This window comes from Pinus tabuliformis, chromosome J (assembly GCF_031772625.1).
Source record: "Pinus tabuliformis cultivar Carrire ecotype Pingquan chromosome J, CPIR1, whole genome shotgun sequence".
Taxonomy (NCBI): domain Eukaryota; kingdom Viridiplantae; phylum Streptophyta; class Pinopsida; order Pinales; family Pinaceae; genus Pinus; species Pinus tabuliformis.
This window is the reverse complement of record NC_142295.1, coordinates 1,340,513,335-1,340,529,313: the sequence shown is the minus strand read 5'-3', so window position 1 is coordinate 1,340,529,313 and position 15,979 is coordinate 1,340,513,335. Positions and strand designations below refer to the sequence as shown.

Genomic DNA, 15,979 nt, shown 5'->3' with positions numbered 1-15,979 from the left:
TTGCTCTCCTCGTTCTTCCTAAGAGCTGGCATAGCTACCAGGACTCAGTGAATGGAAGAGAGAAATTGTCAGATTGAGAACAACTATGGTCGGATCTGATGCAAGAGGAGAAACAAAGATGGTTCTTCATCTAAGCATGATGATGAAGAAAGTCTAGCCTTAGCAAGTAAGGTGAGGAAAGGGAAAGGGAAGGCTTCCCATTCCAAATTGAGTCCTTCCCATGGTGGGAAGAATGTTGACAAATCTAAAGTGAGATGCTTTAATTGTCATGAGGTGGGCCATTATGCAACTAATTGTCCATTGAAGAAATCCAATAAGGGATTCTCGAAAGGATCAGAAGGTGAGGCACTGGCCTCTCAGTTCAAATTTGATTTTACCCTCATCGCATGCATGGTTTCATCGATGGTGGGTTGTGTTTGGTACCTGGATAGTGGAGCCTCATTCCACATGACCGACGATAAGAGTTTATTCCGTACCTTGGAGGAGAAAGACCTCAAGATGCACATAGAGATGGGTGATGATGGAAAGTACAATGTTTTAGTTGAACGTACTGTTGTTTTTCAGAGGGAGCATGGAGCTCCTCTCGCCATCACTGATGTAAAGTATGTGCTTGAGCTAAAGAAAAAATTGGTATCAGTCGCAATGTTGGAAGACAAAAGCTATGATGTAGTCTTCAGTAAAGGAGAGGCATTCCTGAGACACATATCCATGGGTCATACCAAGAGGATTGGGATTCGAGTGAAGAATCTCTACAAGCTGGAGGTAGATGACTGTGTTGCATTGAGTTCCAAATCAGAATTGGTGTAAAGCCAAGACATTGGCGGGTTATGGCATAGACAGTTGGGCCACTTGCATCATGGGGCCTTGAAGATAATGCAGCAGATCTCTACCAGACTTCCCAAAGGTAAACTTAAGCAAGTGGACACATGCAAAGGTTGTACCTTGGGTAAGTACGCAAATTCTTCCTTTCATGGTCGAGACAATCGAGCTGAAGAAATCTTGGAGCAAGTTCATACAGATGTATGTGGACCATTCTCGACAACCTCCACCATGAAACAATGGTATTATGTGATTTTCATTGATGATCATTCTCGTAAATGCTGGATCTATTTCATGCAGAAGAAGGATCAAACCTTCTCAAAGTTTTGTGAGTTCAAAGCTTTGGTTTTGAAAGAGTCAGGGAAGAAGATCAGGGCCTTAAGAAGCGACAATGGTGGAGAGTATGTCTCTCAAGAGTTTAAGGACTTCTGTGTAGCGGAAGGAATTAAACGGGAGTTGACGGCACCGCATAACCCACAGCAGAATGGGGTGGCCAAGAGGAAGAATAGAATGATTGTGGGGGCAGATCGGGCGATGTTGCATGACCAATACCTACCACTTCATTTGTGGGTTGAGTCATGCAAGACAACAGTCTATTTGCAAAATAGAAGCCTGCATTGCATTCTTGGGATGAAGGCACTAGAGGAAGCTTTCTCTGGGAAGAGACAAGATGTGAGTCACTTCAGGATATTTGGCTCATCGGTATATTGCCATGTGACCAAGGATGCCTAGAAGAAACTTGAGCCGATAGCAGAGTTAGGGATACTTGTGGGGTGCACTGATACACCCCACAACTATCGACTATATTTCCCTACCAGTCAGAAGACAGTGGTTCGCAAAGATCTTAAGTTCGATGAGCAGAAGGCCATGCGAGTTTCCCTTGAGAGGGAGCTCCAACTACAAGCTGTGGAGGAACTTTTGGTTCCTAAGGAGGATGAGCCTTAGACTAATGTGGAGGAACCACCTGTAGAGGTTCAAGGAGTGGAGATATCGACTCAAGCATAGTCTTCTAGATATGGATGGAAGTGCATGAGAGAAACTAATGGATTGTTGTCGGATGAGAGAGAGAATTTGGGAGAACCATCTTCTCAGCGCAGACAGAGGAGGTCACCTGATAGGTACATTGGATACATGGCCCTTGTTGGGGAATGTGTTGAGACTGAGCCATCTTCCTTTGAGGAAGCCTTGTACCAGCCGATTTGGGTTGATACTATGGTGGAGGAGTATGACTCCATAGTTCGGAACAGTGTTTGGGATGTGGTTCCAAGACCAGAGAACAAGTCAGTTGTGAGTTCCAGTTGGCTTTACAAGGTGAATCAAGCTGCTGATGATAGTGTGGAGAAACATAAGGCAAGGTTTATTGGCCGTGGTTTCTCACAGGTCGAGGGGATCGACTATGATGAGAATTTTTCCCCTGTAGCAAGGTAATCATATATTAGATCGATGTTGGCACTATCAGCATAGATGGGTTGGAAGATCCATCAAATGGATGTGAAGACTGCATTCCTCAATGGAAAGATTGAGGAAGAGGTGTACATAAAGTAGCCAAAAGGTTTTGAGACCTTCGATCGTGAGTTGCATGTGTGCAGACTCAAGAGAGATTTGTACGGGCTGAAGCAAGTACCTCGTGCTTGGTACACCAGGATCGACAACTACTTCACCGGGTTGGGCTTCACAAAGAGTGAGCGGATGTGAACTTGTACCACATCATGGTGGAACGTAAGTAGTTGATCATTGTTATTTATGTTGATGATATGATATTGATAGGTGATGATCGTTTGATCATGCCTTGCAAGGAGGACCTTGCAAGAGAGTTCGAGATGAAGGACATGGCTCTCATGCACTACTTTCTAGGCATGGAAGTGTGGCAAAAGGATGGGGAAGTGTTTGTGTCTCAAGGCAAGTATGCCAATGAGATACTCAGGAGATTCCACATGGAGAAGTGCAGGCCCATGCAGACTCCTCTAGTAGGTAACTGGAGGAAGGAGGATGCTACTTCAGGAGAAGTAGTAGAAGCTACTCTGTTTGGCAGCTTGTGGGTTCACTGATGTACTTAGTGAACACATGAGCATATTTGTGCTATGCGATGAACCAGCTAAGTCAAGCTATGGTTCAACCTACCAAGCTGTTTTGAGAGGTGGCTAAGCATGTTTTGAGATACCTCAGAGACACATCTCAGTATGGATTATGATACAAACGGTTAGAGGGAGTAGAGCTACAGGGCTTCACAGATGTAGATTAGGCAGGGAGTCCATCAGATCGGAAGAGCACATCAGGAGGAATTTTTAACATTGGTTCAGCTACAATTTCTTGGTACAGTAGGAAACAGAGGTCAGTTGCACTCAGCTCAACAGGGGCTAAATAGATGGCTGCAAGTCAGGCAGCATGTGAGGCCATTTGGATGTGAAAAATTCTAATTGGTTTGTTTGATCAGAGGATGGATCCAACTATGATCTATTGTGATAACCAGAGTTGTATCAAACTCTCTGAGAATCCAGTATTTAGTGATAGGTCTAGGCATATCGACATTCAATATCATAATCTCAGAGACTATGTGGCAAGAAGGATCATGTTGTTGCAGTATATTTCGATCGAGGAGCAAGATGATAACATTTTAACTAAGGCATTGTCAAAGCATAAATTCAAGTTCCATAGAGACAAGATTGGGGTGCCAAATAATCCCTTCCTTGTTGGGAGGGAGTACTGAAAATAGCAACAAGAAATGCTCAAAATAGAAATGCTATAAATAGCATTGCTATATATAGCATTTTAGGACATATTCCAATTTTAATTTGTCCTTGAAGTAAAAGTGAGAATTAAAAGTTGAATTTAGTCTCACCAAGTGTTTGAAAAATAATTAATTAATTAATTAATCTTGTGTTAATTAGTTGGTGAAATTCAAGCATGAAGTCTTTGTGAAGTCATGCAACAGTTATCCCTTTGATTGAGGAAGTTATCCCTTAATTAAGGAGATAAGGATGAGTTGTATTTGAGTTGTAATTAGTTAGCTCGGTTAACCGAGTTAAGTCCATTTAAATAAGTCCAAACAGTTTGTGGAACTAATTATGAGTTCAGTCAGTTAATGCATGCATGCATGCAACTAGTGTTCTCCAGATAACTAAATATTCTCTCATAAATAAGTCATGCATGTCAGTTCAGATAAAGGCCTAGTTGAGATTAAAGGAAGGGACAATGTACTATCAGTTGTAAGAATATTCCTATGAGAAAATCTCTTGCATGCAGAGGGAATTCATTCCTTGAGGATTACACAGTTTCTACATAGGTAAAAGCAATGTGTGTGATCATTATGACACTAGGTAATAGCTAGAGCACCAGGGAAAACTGTGCAAGGAAATAGGAGGCTTGGAGGACAGAGGAGAAGGCATATGTGTTGTCTATTCTATTTATGAGCAGCATGAGGGATTGTACTGAGAGCTGGATAGCTTGAGAGCTAAAGCTTTGTGTAATCCTGAGATATTTCCACTTGCATGATAATACAGATAGCAGGGTTTTTAGTTGAGGCTTTCCCCAGAGTATTCTTTTGTGTTTCATGTGTGATTGAATCTTCTTCTCTGTTATATTTTTTATGTTTGATCTTGCTCAAAATCGATTAAGCTTCCGCAAGTTTGATTGTAGAAGTAGATTATGTATTTTTCTTTAGTACATTTCATAGTTATTATAATCTATAGTGAAAATTTCTACACCACCAGCCACCTTTATACAATAAGGAGATCAGGGCAGAGTTTTCCAAATGCATAATGTTCAATGACCGAGTGGTGCAACATGAGTGTGACATCGAGCAACATCATTATAGTAGATTTGTTCCATATGTAGTTATTCATCATTCCCACGAGATGGATTGGTGAGAGATTATGAATTGGCATTCTATTGATGGGATGATTCTTAGGAGGATACTCTTATACAAGGGCATATCACAACAAGGGCCCTTAGGAACAAATAACGATGGAGGTTGAGGTGGTACCATAACCCACAGGTCTAAGGAATTAGCTGGTATTGGGATCCATGGGGATCTATTGATGGCAGAATTGGTTGGAGGATTGTTTGAGATCCAGGTATCAAAGGATCCATTTATGTTCGCTTAGCAGGGAAGCATAGGGCAACACAATGGGATGTATGAGATCTTCATATATGTATACAGATGTGTATGCTATCGATAGATGTGGATTTCTTGAGGGCAACAAATATTGGGGCAAGAGGATTTGTAATATTCCTTTTTTCTAATATTGTTAGAATGGATGTAATCTACCCATGGTATTTATTGTGGTATTTTTCCATGGTATTTACCTTCATTTTAACAATAAATAATGTTTCCCGAGAGTACATCAAGCCTATAAATGGGATAGGAGCTAGGCATTTTGATGATCCTGAGTTTGTGTATCTTATTGTGTGTTTGTTGAGAACTTGGCCAATTCTAGCATGATCTCAGGACAAAAAACCTACATTGGCATTTGTCTAGTGGATCCATCCGGGATTCACAAGTGGGCTTTAGTGTCTTAGATTAGCCATTAATGATTATCTGTACATGTCATTTGTAAGGGCTCCAATATTACTTGTATGGGCATGTATATTTGAATTCAGTTATTAATATAAATAAAATGCTGCATTTTCAGATCCCTTTTTGTTCAGTGTTTTTTATTGCAAGAATTTTAATTAGAACACTCAACTGTGCTAGATCTGTTGAAAATACAGGCGTTTGAGATCTTATATTCTTTCTTTGAACATAAGAGTAACCTCTCAACTTAAAAAGCTAAAAAAGCTAAAAAAGACATGAGAATTTAAGAGTTAATCACTTAACTTCTATTTCCTCCCTTTGGTTTTTTCTTTTACCTTTTACCATACACTCAATAACATTCTTTGTATAAACATTCTCAAAAATAAACTTTCTTTATATAAAAATTATCATTACTTTATAACCATATAAATAATTATCATTATTTATATTTAAAGAAATACAAATAACAAACAGTATTTTTATTATACATTAACATACATAATTTACTATTACCTATTAAATATTTATTAACATAATTAATATCTGTTAAAATAGAAAATCTAATTACTCGTCTCTTTACTGTCCCTTTTCACAGCGCTTAATAAAATCCAACCATTTAAGCCCTGGCACAAGCGATATACATCATTGCTGTTTTAAATAATAATATACTTTCGGAAACTAATTTAAAAACACAGATTCAGATAAATTTTGAGTACATTAAAACCTTTGCCTTATCCCATCTTTACTGTCCCTTTTCACAATGCTCAATAAAATTCAACCATTTAAACTCTTGCATGAGCGATATAGTAGTGTTTTCTAAATAATAATATAGTTTTGGAAACTAATTTAAAAACACATATATCGATACATTTTAATTCCATTAAAACCTTTGCATTCTCCCATCTTTTATTTAGCGGAGAACAAATTTATATTATTTTTTTAATATTTAATAAAATTATGTAAAAATATTAATCCATTGGTTTACCAATATTTAATTATAAGTTTTTATCTAAATTAATAGCTTAATTACAATTAAATCTATCGAGTATTGAAACAAACCAATTTATATCATTTAACAAAACAATTAGATTATAAAAGATTAGGAAAAAAATTAAATTTGGTAATTATAATTATTTAAATTTTAAGACAATAACAATATTTTAAGAGATAATATCACTTACAAATTTGATTTATAATAATATATATATATACCATTTGAGTGGGTTTAATGCTTAAGAGCATGTTTTTCCGCCTAAGAAGCTTTAGGTTCAAAATACTAGGGGTAGAGTATGTATGCCTTCATAAACTTAGTGGTCATGGGTTTCTTGTCCCACAAACAAGATAGTCTTATACACCAATTTAATATATAGCCTGGCTGTGACCTTAAAATTGGATAATAATAATAATAATAGTATATGGGTGAATAAATTAAATTAGTAAACACAATTATTGGGTACCTTGTCCCACAAACAAAAAAGTCTTATATACAAATTTAATGCATGACTTAGTGGTGACCTTAAAATTAAATAATAATAATAATATATAGATGAATATATTAAATTAATAAATAAAAATATTTTTAAAAAATCATTAGATAAAACCAATATTTTCTATAAAATAAAAATATAATATTATTTAGAAATATATAATTTTATTATTATAATTTTAATAACAGAAAATTAAAATACTAATTTTGTGTCAACATTATTTAATTAAAATTGTTTTTAAAGTTAAAAATTAATCTAATATTATATTTAACTAATCAAGCATCTATTTTTTTTAAATATAAAAATAAAAATAAAATATATCAATTAATCAAATTTTATCCACACATAACATCAAACTCTACATAAACCGGGCTAGATAGTAATTATTCACTGACCTTTATATAATTACCTAATAATTTATTGTAAATAAAAATTAATTACATTAATTAAGATAATTAACACTTTCAAATTGACCATCAATAGCATGTGAGATAACATCAAACTCTACATAAACCGGGCTAGATAGTAATTATTCACTGACCTTTATATAATTACCTAATAATTTATTGTAAATAAAAATTAATTACATTAATTAAGATAATTAACACTTTCAAATTGACCATCAATAGCATGTGAGATAAATGATAATAATTTCTTTTACAAAATTTAGAAAAATATATAAGGTATTCATAGTGCTATCAAGCTAAAAACTTAAAAAATTTACCGAACACCAGCTTAAAAAATAAATGTAACAACAATATTACTACATTTAAAAGCCATTAGTCTAATTAGACTCTTTGTAACAATAATTTAAATAAATGTAACAACAATATTACTACATTTAAAAGCCATTAGTCTAATTAGACTCTTTGTAACAATAATATTTTATTGTTATATTTAAAAGCCATTAGTCAAATTAGAGTGCTTTTTTCCTTGAAAAATATTGGAATTTCAGCAGATTTTGATAAAATTCAATAGGGATTTTTGTAAATACAGATTACTGCTGTCAAACTCTAAAATTTCGGTTGCCTTAAATGTTTTTGGTGGTGCTGAATCCATTTCCACCATAAAAACATGATTAAAACGCAGCTAATACAAATTTTTTAGATTTTTTCACTGTATTCCAACTACTTTTAATTATTATGGAATTTTTTTTTTTGCTTCCATAAACACTTCCATTATGAAAAATCATTCAATTCATATGATCAATACAATTTTTTAAATAAATTATTACAATTAATCTGGGGTGAGATTACACAAATTTCTAAATTTTCAACTGTGCCTCGAGAAGACCAATGTTCTAGTTACTTGTGCATTTGAATTAATTTCATAATAATTAAATTATTTTTTTTGTTAAACAATTGGGGACTTTTTATATGCGGAGACTAATTAATGAGGTCTTCATAGTTACAGTTCATGAGAGCCCCCGCTTAACGAATTGAAAATGGGAAACCTAGTTCATTTCTATAAAAGAAGCTGAATTGAAAAGCTAGGTATTTATTGCATTATAAATTTTTTATTATTAGTTAAGAGGTATGGTCTAATGCCATGTTCAAATTTAAGATTAATAATATTAAACATAAATATTAATTTTTTTTTACAAAAATACAAAATTAATTTCCAAAATTTCACTTTGATTTTACATTAATATAACCTTATTAAATAATCCTCAATATTATGAACTTTCCCCTCTTTTTATGAACTTATGAACTTTCCCACATTTATGAAAAAAAAAACAGGAATATTAAACTTCCTAAATACAAAGTCGTTTATAACCCTATTCTAAATGCTTGCCCAATTGTCACTGTACATCTTGGGATTTTCACTTTTGCTTTTTGATGGAAAACCTCTATAATATATAATATATAATATATATATAAAAGAAATTAGAATTCATAAGAAATGGAAAGTTTTTATAAATGTGTGAAAGAAATACGATTAGACTGGAATATGGAGAAATCAGAATTCAAAAGCCATGGAAAGTTACAAAATAAGAGAAAAAAAGATGTACACAATATTTGTACTTTAGGTTACACACTTCAATAAAATTCATCAATTATAAGGACAACTAGTTATGAAGGACAGATGATGTATCAATATTCTCCATTATTCAACAAGGCTTGGATGTAATGCTTCTATGTGTTGTCATGAGTTCTCATTGAGAGTTCCCATGCTTCAATCTAAAAGTTGTTGTTTCCTATGTATGAATTGTAGTTATGATCTAGATGTTTGGAAGTCAGAGACTTATGTGCTATATATGTGTAATTGTTGCTATCATTAAATATATCGTGTAGTGTGTGATTAGTGTGTTTAATCATTCTCTTTTCTCATCTCTTCTACATTTCTAAGATGGTATCAAAGCTAGTTCAACCATGACTCTCTCACAAGAGGTGCTATGATCATGCAATTTTAGCCATGATACTTCTTTGTACGTAGATTAATTTAATAGAGTGTTGGATATATTATTTTTATATGGATTGTGAATAGTTGCATGCAAAGGAGAATTGTGAAGATCTAATGTTGTTGTTGTGTGAAGTGTCATTGTGGACAAATATTTTTAAAAGAAGAGGAGTTCTACTTGTGAAGAAGCTGGATCAACATAGACTTGGTTTGATCTAGTGTAGATCTACAATTGAGAGCAATGTGTGCATGTTTCAAATGGTGGTTCTCGATATTATGAGATGGTCCAAGATGTATAACTGCGGCATGCAGGTGGAATGTTGGCATTTCTCATTCTAGCTCTAAACTAATAAAATGTTGTGGTATTGTTTATCAAGAGATCAAGATCCAAACATTGAATATATAATGGTTAATACCGATATGCAAAATTATTATTATTATATTTGATCTCATATGCACAGATCAATAAAGAACAATCATTCATTTTGTCTTTGTACATTTTGGTGGTTGTTGTTTATGTTTCTATTAGTTATATAAAGGGTTGGCGGTTCTTATACTAGAAGCCCCAGTGTTCAAAACATCAATTCTTGTGTATTTTTAAGGTCAAGTTGTTTGATTAACTTTTGAACGCATTTAGTATAGAAACCTCCATCCTAGCAACTAACGGATAGTCGAAAATGAAATATCTGATAGATGTTGGTTGATCTAAAGGATGATTCATTACTTGACGACTCTTATCATCGAATCCCCAATGAGCCGAGGTGTCAATATTGTTGATCTAGAAAAGTTCGTCAACAATGGTCAGAGGCAGTTATGTTTTAAATGGAGTTCAAGTGATAGCTTGAAGTGGTGAAAGAGTAGTGTTTGCGAGATTCCAAAGTGGATGTTAGTGCTGATAAAGACTAGTGAGACAAAGATTATCCTTTTTGTTTAAATATGTGTTTTCAATGTTTTCATGTAAGCATTAAGAGAGGGTGTTGGAAATAATGCTTCTATGTTTTGTCATGAGTTGTCATTAAGAGTTTCCAAGCATCAATCTAGAAGTTGTTGTTTCCTATGTATGAGTTGTAGTTATGATCTAGATGTTTGGATGTCAGAAATTTATATCCTATATATGTGTAACTATTGTGATCAATAAAGATATCACACTGTATGATTTGTGTATCTAATTTTTCTCTGTGCTCATCTCTTCTATATTTCTAACAATCAACATTTTTTCTCATTCAACAAAGCTTAGATGACAACATTTCTCCGAAGATTACAACAACAACTGTATCCCTAAAAGTTTGGAACATTCTAAAGATACATACAGTGAAAGAGGGGCCAACATTGATCAGCATCACATTGAGCCATAGAGAATTACAATAGTTATTGAAGAACCCATTATAATCAAAGAAGGTGAATATTTTAATATTGCAAAAATAATTAGAGACATTATGGAGGATGTTGGTGAAAAAAGAACATAAACAAAAAATTGATAGTAAAGTTGTCCTATGTAATATTGTAAATCCAATAGAAGAAATTTTAGAAGAAAATAGTGATTCTATACTAGATGTAGTGCATGAACATGGTAAAAAAAAGTGAATTTGAGTGTACAGATACACAAAAAAATTGAAACCACCTTTATGACAACAACAATAGGCAAGAAGAACATATTGATGAATGTTGAGTGTGATTATGAAGTTAACCTTTATGGAAGCAACAATAGGCAAGAAGAATATATTGATGAATGTTGACTGTGATTATGAAGTTAAATTGGATTTTCTTGAAAAGTGGTTTGCAATGCCTAAGTGTTATAAAGATAAAAGTTGTTATGGAAAAAATACCATAACTACATTATAAGATTAAAGGAGACATCAATCAAATATGTTGAAGTTATTGCAATAGTGAAAGAGAAGCTGAATGAAAACACAAATGATGCTTTTGGTCTTATGAGAATTGGTAAAAAAGTTCACTCAGATAGTTAAGGTACAAGTAAATGAAAGAAGACAAAGAAATATTGAGAGAGACGAACTAAATAACACTAAAGCTACAATAGCCATAAAATATATGCAAAATACAAATTTTGAAGCAAAAGAAAGAACAGACTTATACAATGCAAAGTTGAGGACAAACTGCATTAACATACAAAAGTAAAATAAGATTTTATTTAATCTCAAGGTTTGTAAGCCTAACCTAATCGTAGACCATCAAGCATTAGTAGTCAAGATTAAAAGAAAGTGTTAAAAAATAATCTCTCCTATCAACTAATTTGTTATTTTAAAATACCAAATTTAACAATCATTAGTCAACTAAATTGTTATTTTAAAATACCAAATTTAGCAATCATTAGTCAACTAAATTGTTATTTTAAAATACCAAATTTAGCAATCATTAATCAACTAAATTGCTAAATTTGGTTTTTTTAAAATACCATTAGTCAACTAAATTGTTATTTTAAAATACCAAATTTAGCCATCATTAGTCAACTAAATTGTTATTTGTTATTTTAAAAAAAACCAAATTTAGCAATCATTAGTCATATATATTTTTGAACTAAAATTGGCATCTCTATCACTTTCAATATTGATGTAAAATTTAAGCAATTAAATCAAGCTATTCGCTGAGCATGGGCTCTCATATCATATTATGTGATTGTGTTGTGGCTCTACCTTTGTCTGTCATATTGATGTAAAATTTAAGCAATTAAATCAAGCTATTCGCTGAGCATGGGCTCTCATATCATATTGTGTGATATCATATTATGTGATTGTGTTGTGGCTCTACCTTTGTCCATCTATGACAGCGATGGCTTTGTGATAATAGACTACCTTAACGTAACGGTGTACTTGTCTCCTTGCTCTTCTTATCCACGATTTTAATTTCCATTCTAAAATCTGTCGAGGAATATGTAGATCACTTAGCTTGTTGATTTCCAAAACCACAATAATATTATTACAATAATCATGAAAACAACACAATTATTAAAGAGAATAAATGTGATAGTGTTGTATAATTATGGAAGTGAACATATTTTTTTAAAATTTTAATTTAATAATTAATAATTATTAGTTAGTTGATAGAGATTTAAATTTGATAATATTTGTGGAATATTTTTATTAGTAGTAGCTATAGATAAAAGATTAGGACTTATGTTTATGGTAGTTATATTTTTTTGTTTTTTAGATTAATTTAAAAAAAAATCATAGTAACAAATTTCAAATTCAGTTTAGATTTTATTTATGATATTGAATTGATAGACATATCTATTTTGGAATATAACTTCTAAAATTTTGATTTAATTATTAACAATTATTAGGTGTTTGGTAAGGATTGAAATTTCACATAGTATTCCAAGATATACTTAAATTGTATTTATTAAATAATTTTATTTTTTATCATCAAAATAGTTATTTCATTTTTGTCTTTTTTCAATGTACTGTTAATTAACAAAAATGATATCAACGTGTGCCATAGAAAATGAGATATGTTTTTTTTGAACATTTCGTATTAATAAATCATGTTATTAGAAATTAAATTGTGACATAACCTATTTAGAAATTAAAAATATGCATAATAAAATGAGGTTAATATTTTTTTCCTTTAAGTTATATATTAATTTTTTGATTTTAATAATAATAATGATAATATATATTTAGGAGTCATTAATTTTTATGGTTGCGTAAGTTTTTTTATATTTGCTTTATGTGTGTTTACCTTTAAAGCTGGGTAAACTAGTCAATGAAATTTTTTAATTTGATTTTGGAAAATAAACTTTATTAAATATTACTTATTTTTCACAAAATATATATGTTATATTAATATATTGACTTTTTGATGATTAAAATAATAATAATTTAAATAAATTACAATTTTTTTTAAATCTATTATTTAGATTATTTTCTTGGTTGATTCTTTATGGATTAATGTTTATAAAAAAATTTAGCCATAAAAATTATTAACCATTTAATTTATTTCGTATAGCTTTTTTAGAATCATTAATGTTTTTTTAATATTTTAATTATGAAGAGTCCATCAATGAATTTATGTATGTTTAGTTCTACAAAATGAGGGTTAAGGATGAAAGTTACCTCAACCATATTTTACACGATCCTTAAAATCATTGTTCTATACTTCCGTCAGCCAATAAACTAGTTGTGATATCACTTGAGATTAAGAAATTTACCAAATCCTTTGAAATAAACCATATCTCTCGAGATCAAATAGATTATCAAACAAATCTTTGGAGATCGAGGAGTCTTCTACCTGCTCTGAAAGCAAACTAACCAGCAGCCCCGGGAATCTATGGGGCCAATGGGGAGAACTTCGTTAATTATCTCCTACGTCACCTTCTCAATTACAATGACGCTTCGTTTTAAATTATAGAGAATTTCAGAGCTTTTTGTAGATTTTTCCGAAATTTTGAGTGTGGGACATCGAAGAGCAAAAACGCCTAATTTCTTGGTCAAGTTTGCGTTAGGTTTGGGGTGGGTGATTTCGCTAGGATTTGAAAGGTACTAGCTGTCATATCGGTGGAAAATTTGGATTTTGATTTGGAAGCGATTCGATCCCATATGATATATGCAATTCATGTGATATCAGAAGTAGCAGTTGCTATGATAGTCGGATTGGATTGTCCGAATAATATCTCCGATCGGTGGAAAATTTGGCAGTTGATTTGAAATCCATTCGATCACATATTATATATGCAATTCATGTGATATCAGGAATACCATACTCGGATTGGATTACCCGTATAATTCTTCCGAACTAGGGTTATCTTTTTCGGATTTTTTTAGATACGAGGATTCCTGTTTGAAAGCGCAAGATCTGGGATGGTTTTGTGCGCCAAATCGTTCTGTGAAATTAGAAAATGACGTCGCTGTGAGTCCACCAACATATATGCGCAATAGATCCCGTAATTACGTTCAATCTCAGGCGTCTAGTAACCGAGTTCTCCGTTCTTGAACTCACCAGATCCTCTCATGGATGAACGAATTCGGCTTGCTGACAGGATACTTTGATTTTTTCGTTTCGAATATTGGTACTGTTAGGGTCTGCGTTGATACGGCGAAATTCCTTGGAAGGTCATATTGGATCAGAACAGATTGTTTGTTGTAAGGTCTCTTTGGGCGTCGTTGTGAAGTAAGATTTAATGGGAAGGAAAGGAGCTCAGGATTCACCGTCGAACACAGAGAAAAGCATGTCTTCGACTTCAGATCATTCAAGCCAAGAGGGAGAAAGCGCTTCCCAGCTTCATGTGCTTGCCGTGGATGACAGCGTTATAGATCGAAAAGTCATCGAAAAGCTATTGAAGAACTCCTGTTACAAAGGTAATATTGGATTTGGACTGTGATTGATATTTTGAGGATTTTTTTTAAAGTTATATAAATAGACATTTTTATCGATTCGATAGCTTACCATGTATGAGTGTATAACTGTAGTTACAACAATGGATAGCGGGAGAAGGGCTCTAGAGTTTTTGGGTTTAGGAGACGACCAGAACGTTGCAAATGTAAGTAGCTGAAAGTTGTGGGTTGATTAATTAAGGTGTGCCTGAATCTATTAATGCTTGTGAGAATTGTAATGTCATGCTGTACTGTGATAGAATTATGGAATAGATCAGTTTCTTCTATCTTACATCATGTCGTTTCTGATTCAGGGCCTTCAGGTGAATATGATAATCACTGACTACTGTATGCCAGGAATGTCTGGCCACGATTTGCTAAAAAGAGTAAAGGTACTTTTAATCGTTCAAACTTTTAGGCGACATCAGCTTTTATTCATTCATTTTTAAGTCGATAATAGGTAACATTGCTTCGTTAACCAAATCTATAGGAATCCTCAAAGCTCAAGGAGATTCCTGTGGTTGTCATGTCCTCTGAGAACGAGAGCTCTAGAAAGCGCAGGTGAAAAACCAATTGCAGATAGCATGTTCTTTTTAAATACATGTAAAGAGTACAATATTATAATTCCTTTGACCTGACTATGTACTTACGATGGTCTGTGAACTGAGCAGATGTCTGGACGAAGGTGCAGAAGAGTTCTTATTGAAGCCCGTGCAGATCTCGGATGTAAAACGACTGAGAGATTATATCCGTAGAGGTCACAAGAGTGACAGCTATTGCCCAACTGGGGCTTCGATTTGAGATCGAGAGTATCAATATGAAAACGCATTACACATTTGGCACTTCAGATTTTGGAAGAATATAGCGAATTTTGTTTTTAAAATGTATTTTATCATATTATACTGTTCATTAATGTAAGAGGCCCATGGTCATTTGCAACTGCTGGAAACTGTATGTCTGAAGTACTCGAACGCGGGAATGAAAAGTAACATGAAAAATCCAAAGAGTCTCCTCATGGAGTGTGAATGGAATGGCTTACTCAAAGTATGTGCAGATCTGAGGTATTTGCCCAGTGAGATTTGTGTACCTGATCACGCAAAGCTTCTGTCCAGAACTCTTTGAAAGCTCCTTCCAGCGACACATAAGGACACCAGGGGCATATTTCATATCTGGATGTGAGAAAAAAAAAGGCTGCCAGGAGCAAATCTTAAGGCATGGAAAGCACGTTGACCAACCGTGGACGTCCCGTTCGCGTCTTGCTGAAATTGTTTCCTCACCATCTAAGGGAAAAATGGAAACTCGGTCGCCTGTAGATTTAGAAAGTCTCATGAAGGAAGAAGAATTTGAGGATAAAATCACAGTTACAAGCAGGATCGTGCGTGCAAGAATAGAGCTGGTACATCGTACATCTGTTTTCCCAGTCATGTGGTTAC

At 33.3% G+C, this 15,979-nt stretch overlaps 1 protein-coding gene across 1 annotated transcript; it reads left to right on the top strand.

Annotated features, from left to right (window-relative positions):
• The first annotated feature begins 13,839 nt into the window (after window positions 1-13,839).
• Window positions 13,840-15,485, top strand: LOC149232330 (two-component response regulator ORR3-like). Its single transcript, XM_089376465.1, has 5 exons — window positions 13,840-14,531; window positions 14,643-14,713; window positions 14,861-14,938; window positions 15,037-15,107; window positions 15,218-15,485. The coding sequence occupies exons 1-5, from the start codon at window positions 14,354-14,356 to the stop codon at window positions 15,345-15,347; spliced, it is 528 nt and encodes a 175-aa protein (XP_089232591.1). The 5' UTR covers window positions 13,840-14,353; the 3' UTR covers window positions 15,348-15,485.
• Window positions 15,486-15,979: the final 494 nt, after the last annotated feature.

Excerpts from the sequence above, each read along its gene's own strand:
- LOC149232330 (XM_089376465.1), top strand. The coding sequence starts at position 14,354 with ATGGGAAGGAAAGGAGCTCAGGATTCACCGTCGAACACAGAGAAAAGC. Across the intron at positions 14,532-14,642 it reads GAAGAACTCCTGTTACAAAG|TTACAACAATGGATAGCGGG; the intron begins GTAATATTGGAT and ends GTATAACTGTAG. Across the intron at positions 15,108-15,217 it reads GAGAGCTCTAGAAAGCGCAG|ATGTCTGGACGAAGGTGCAG; the intron begins GTGAAAAACCAA and ends TGAACTGAGCAG.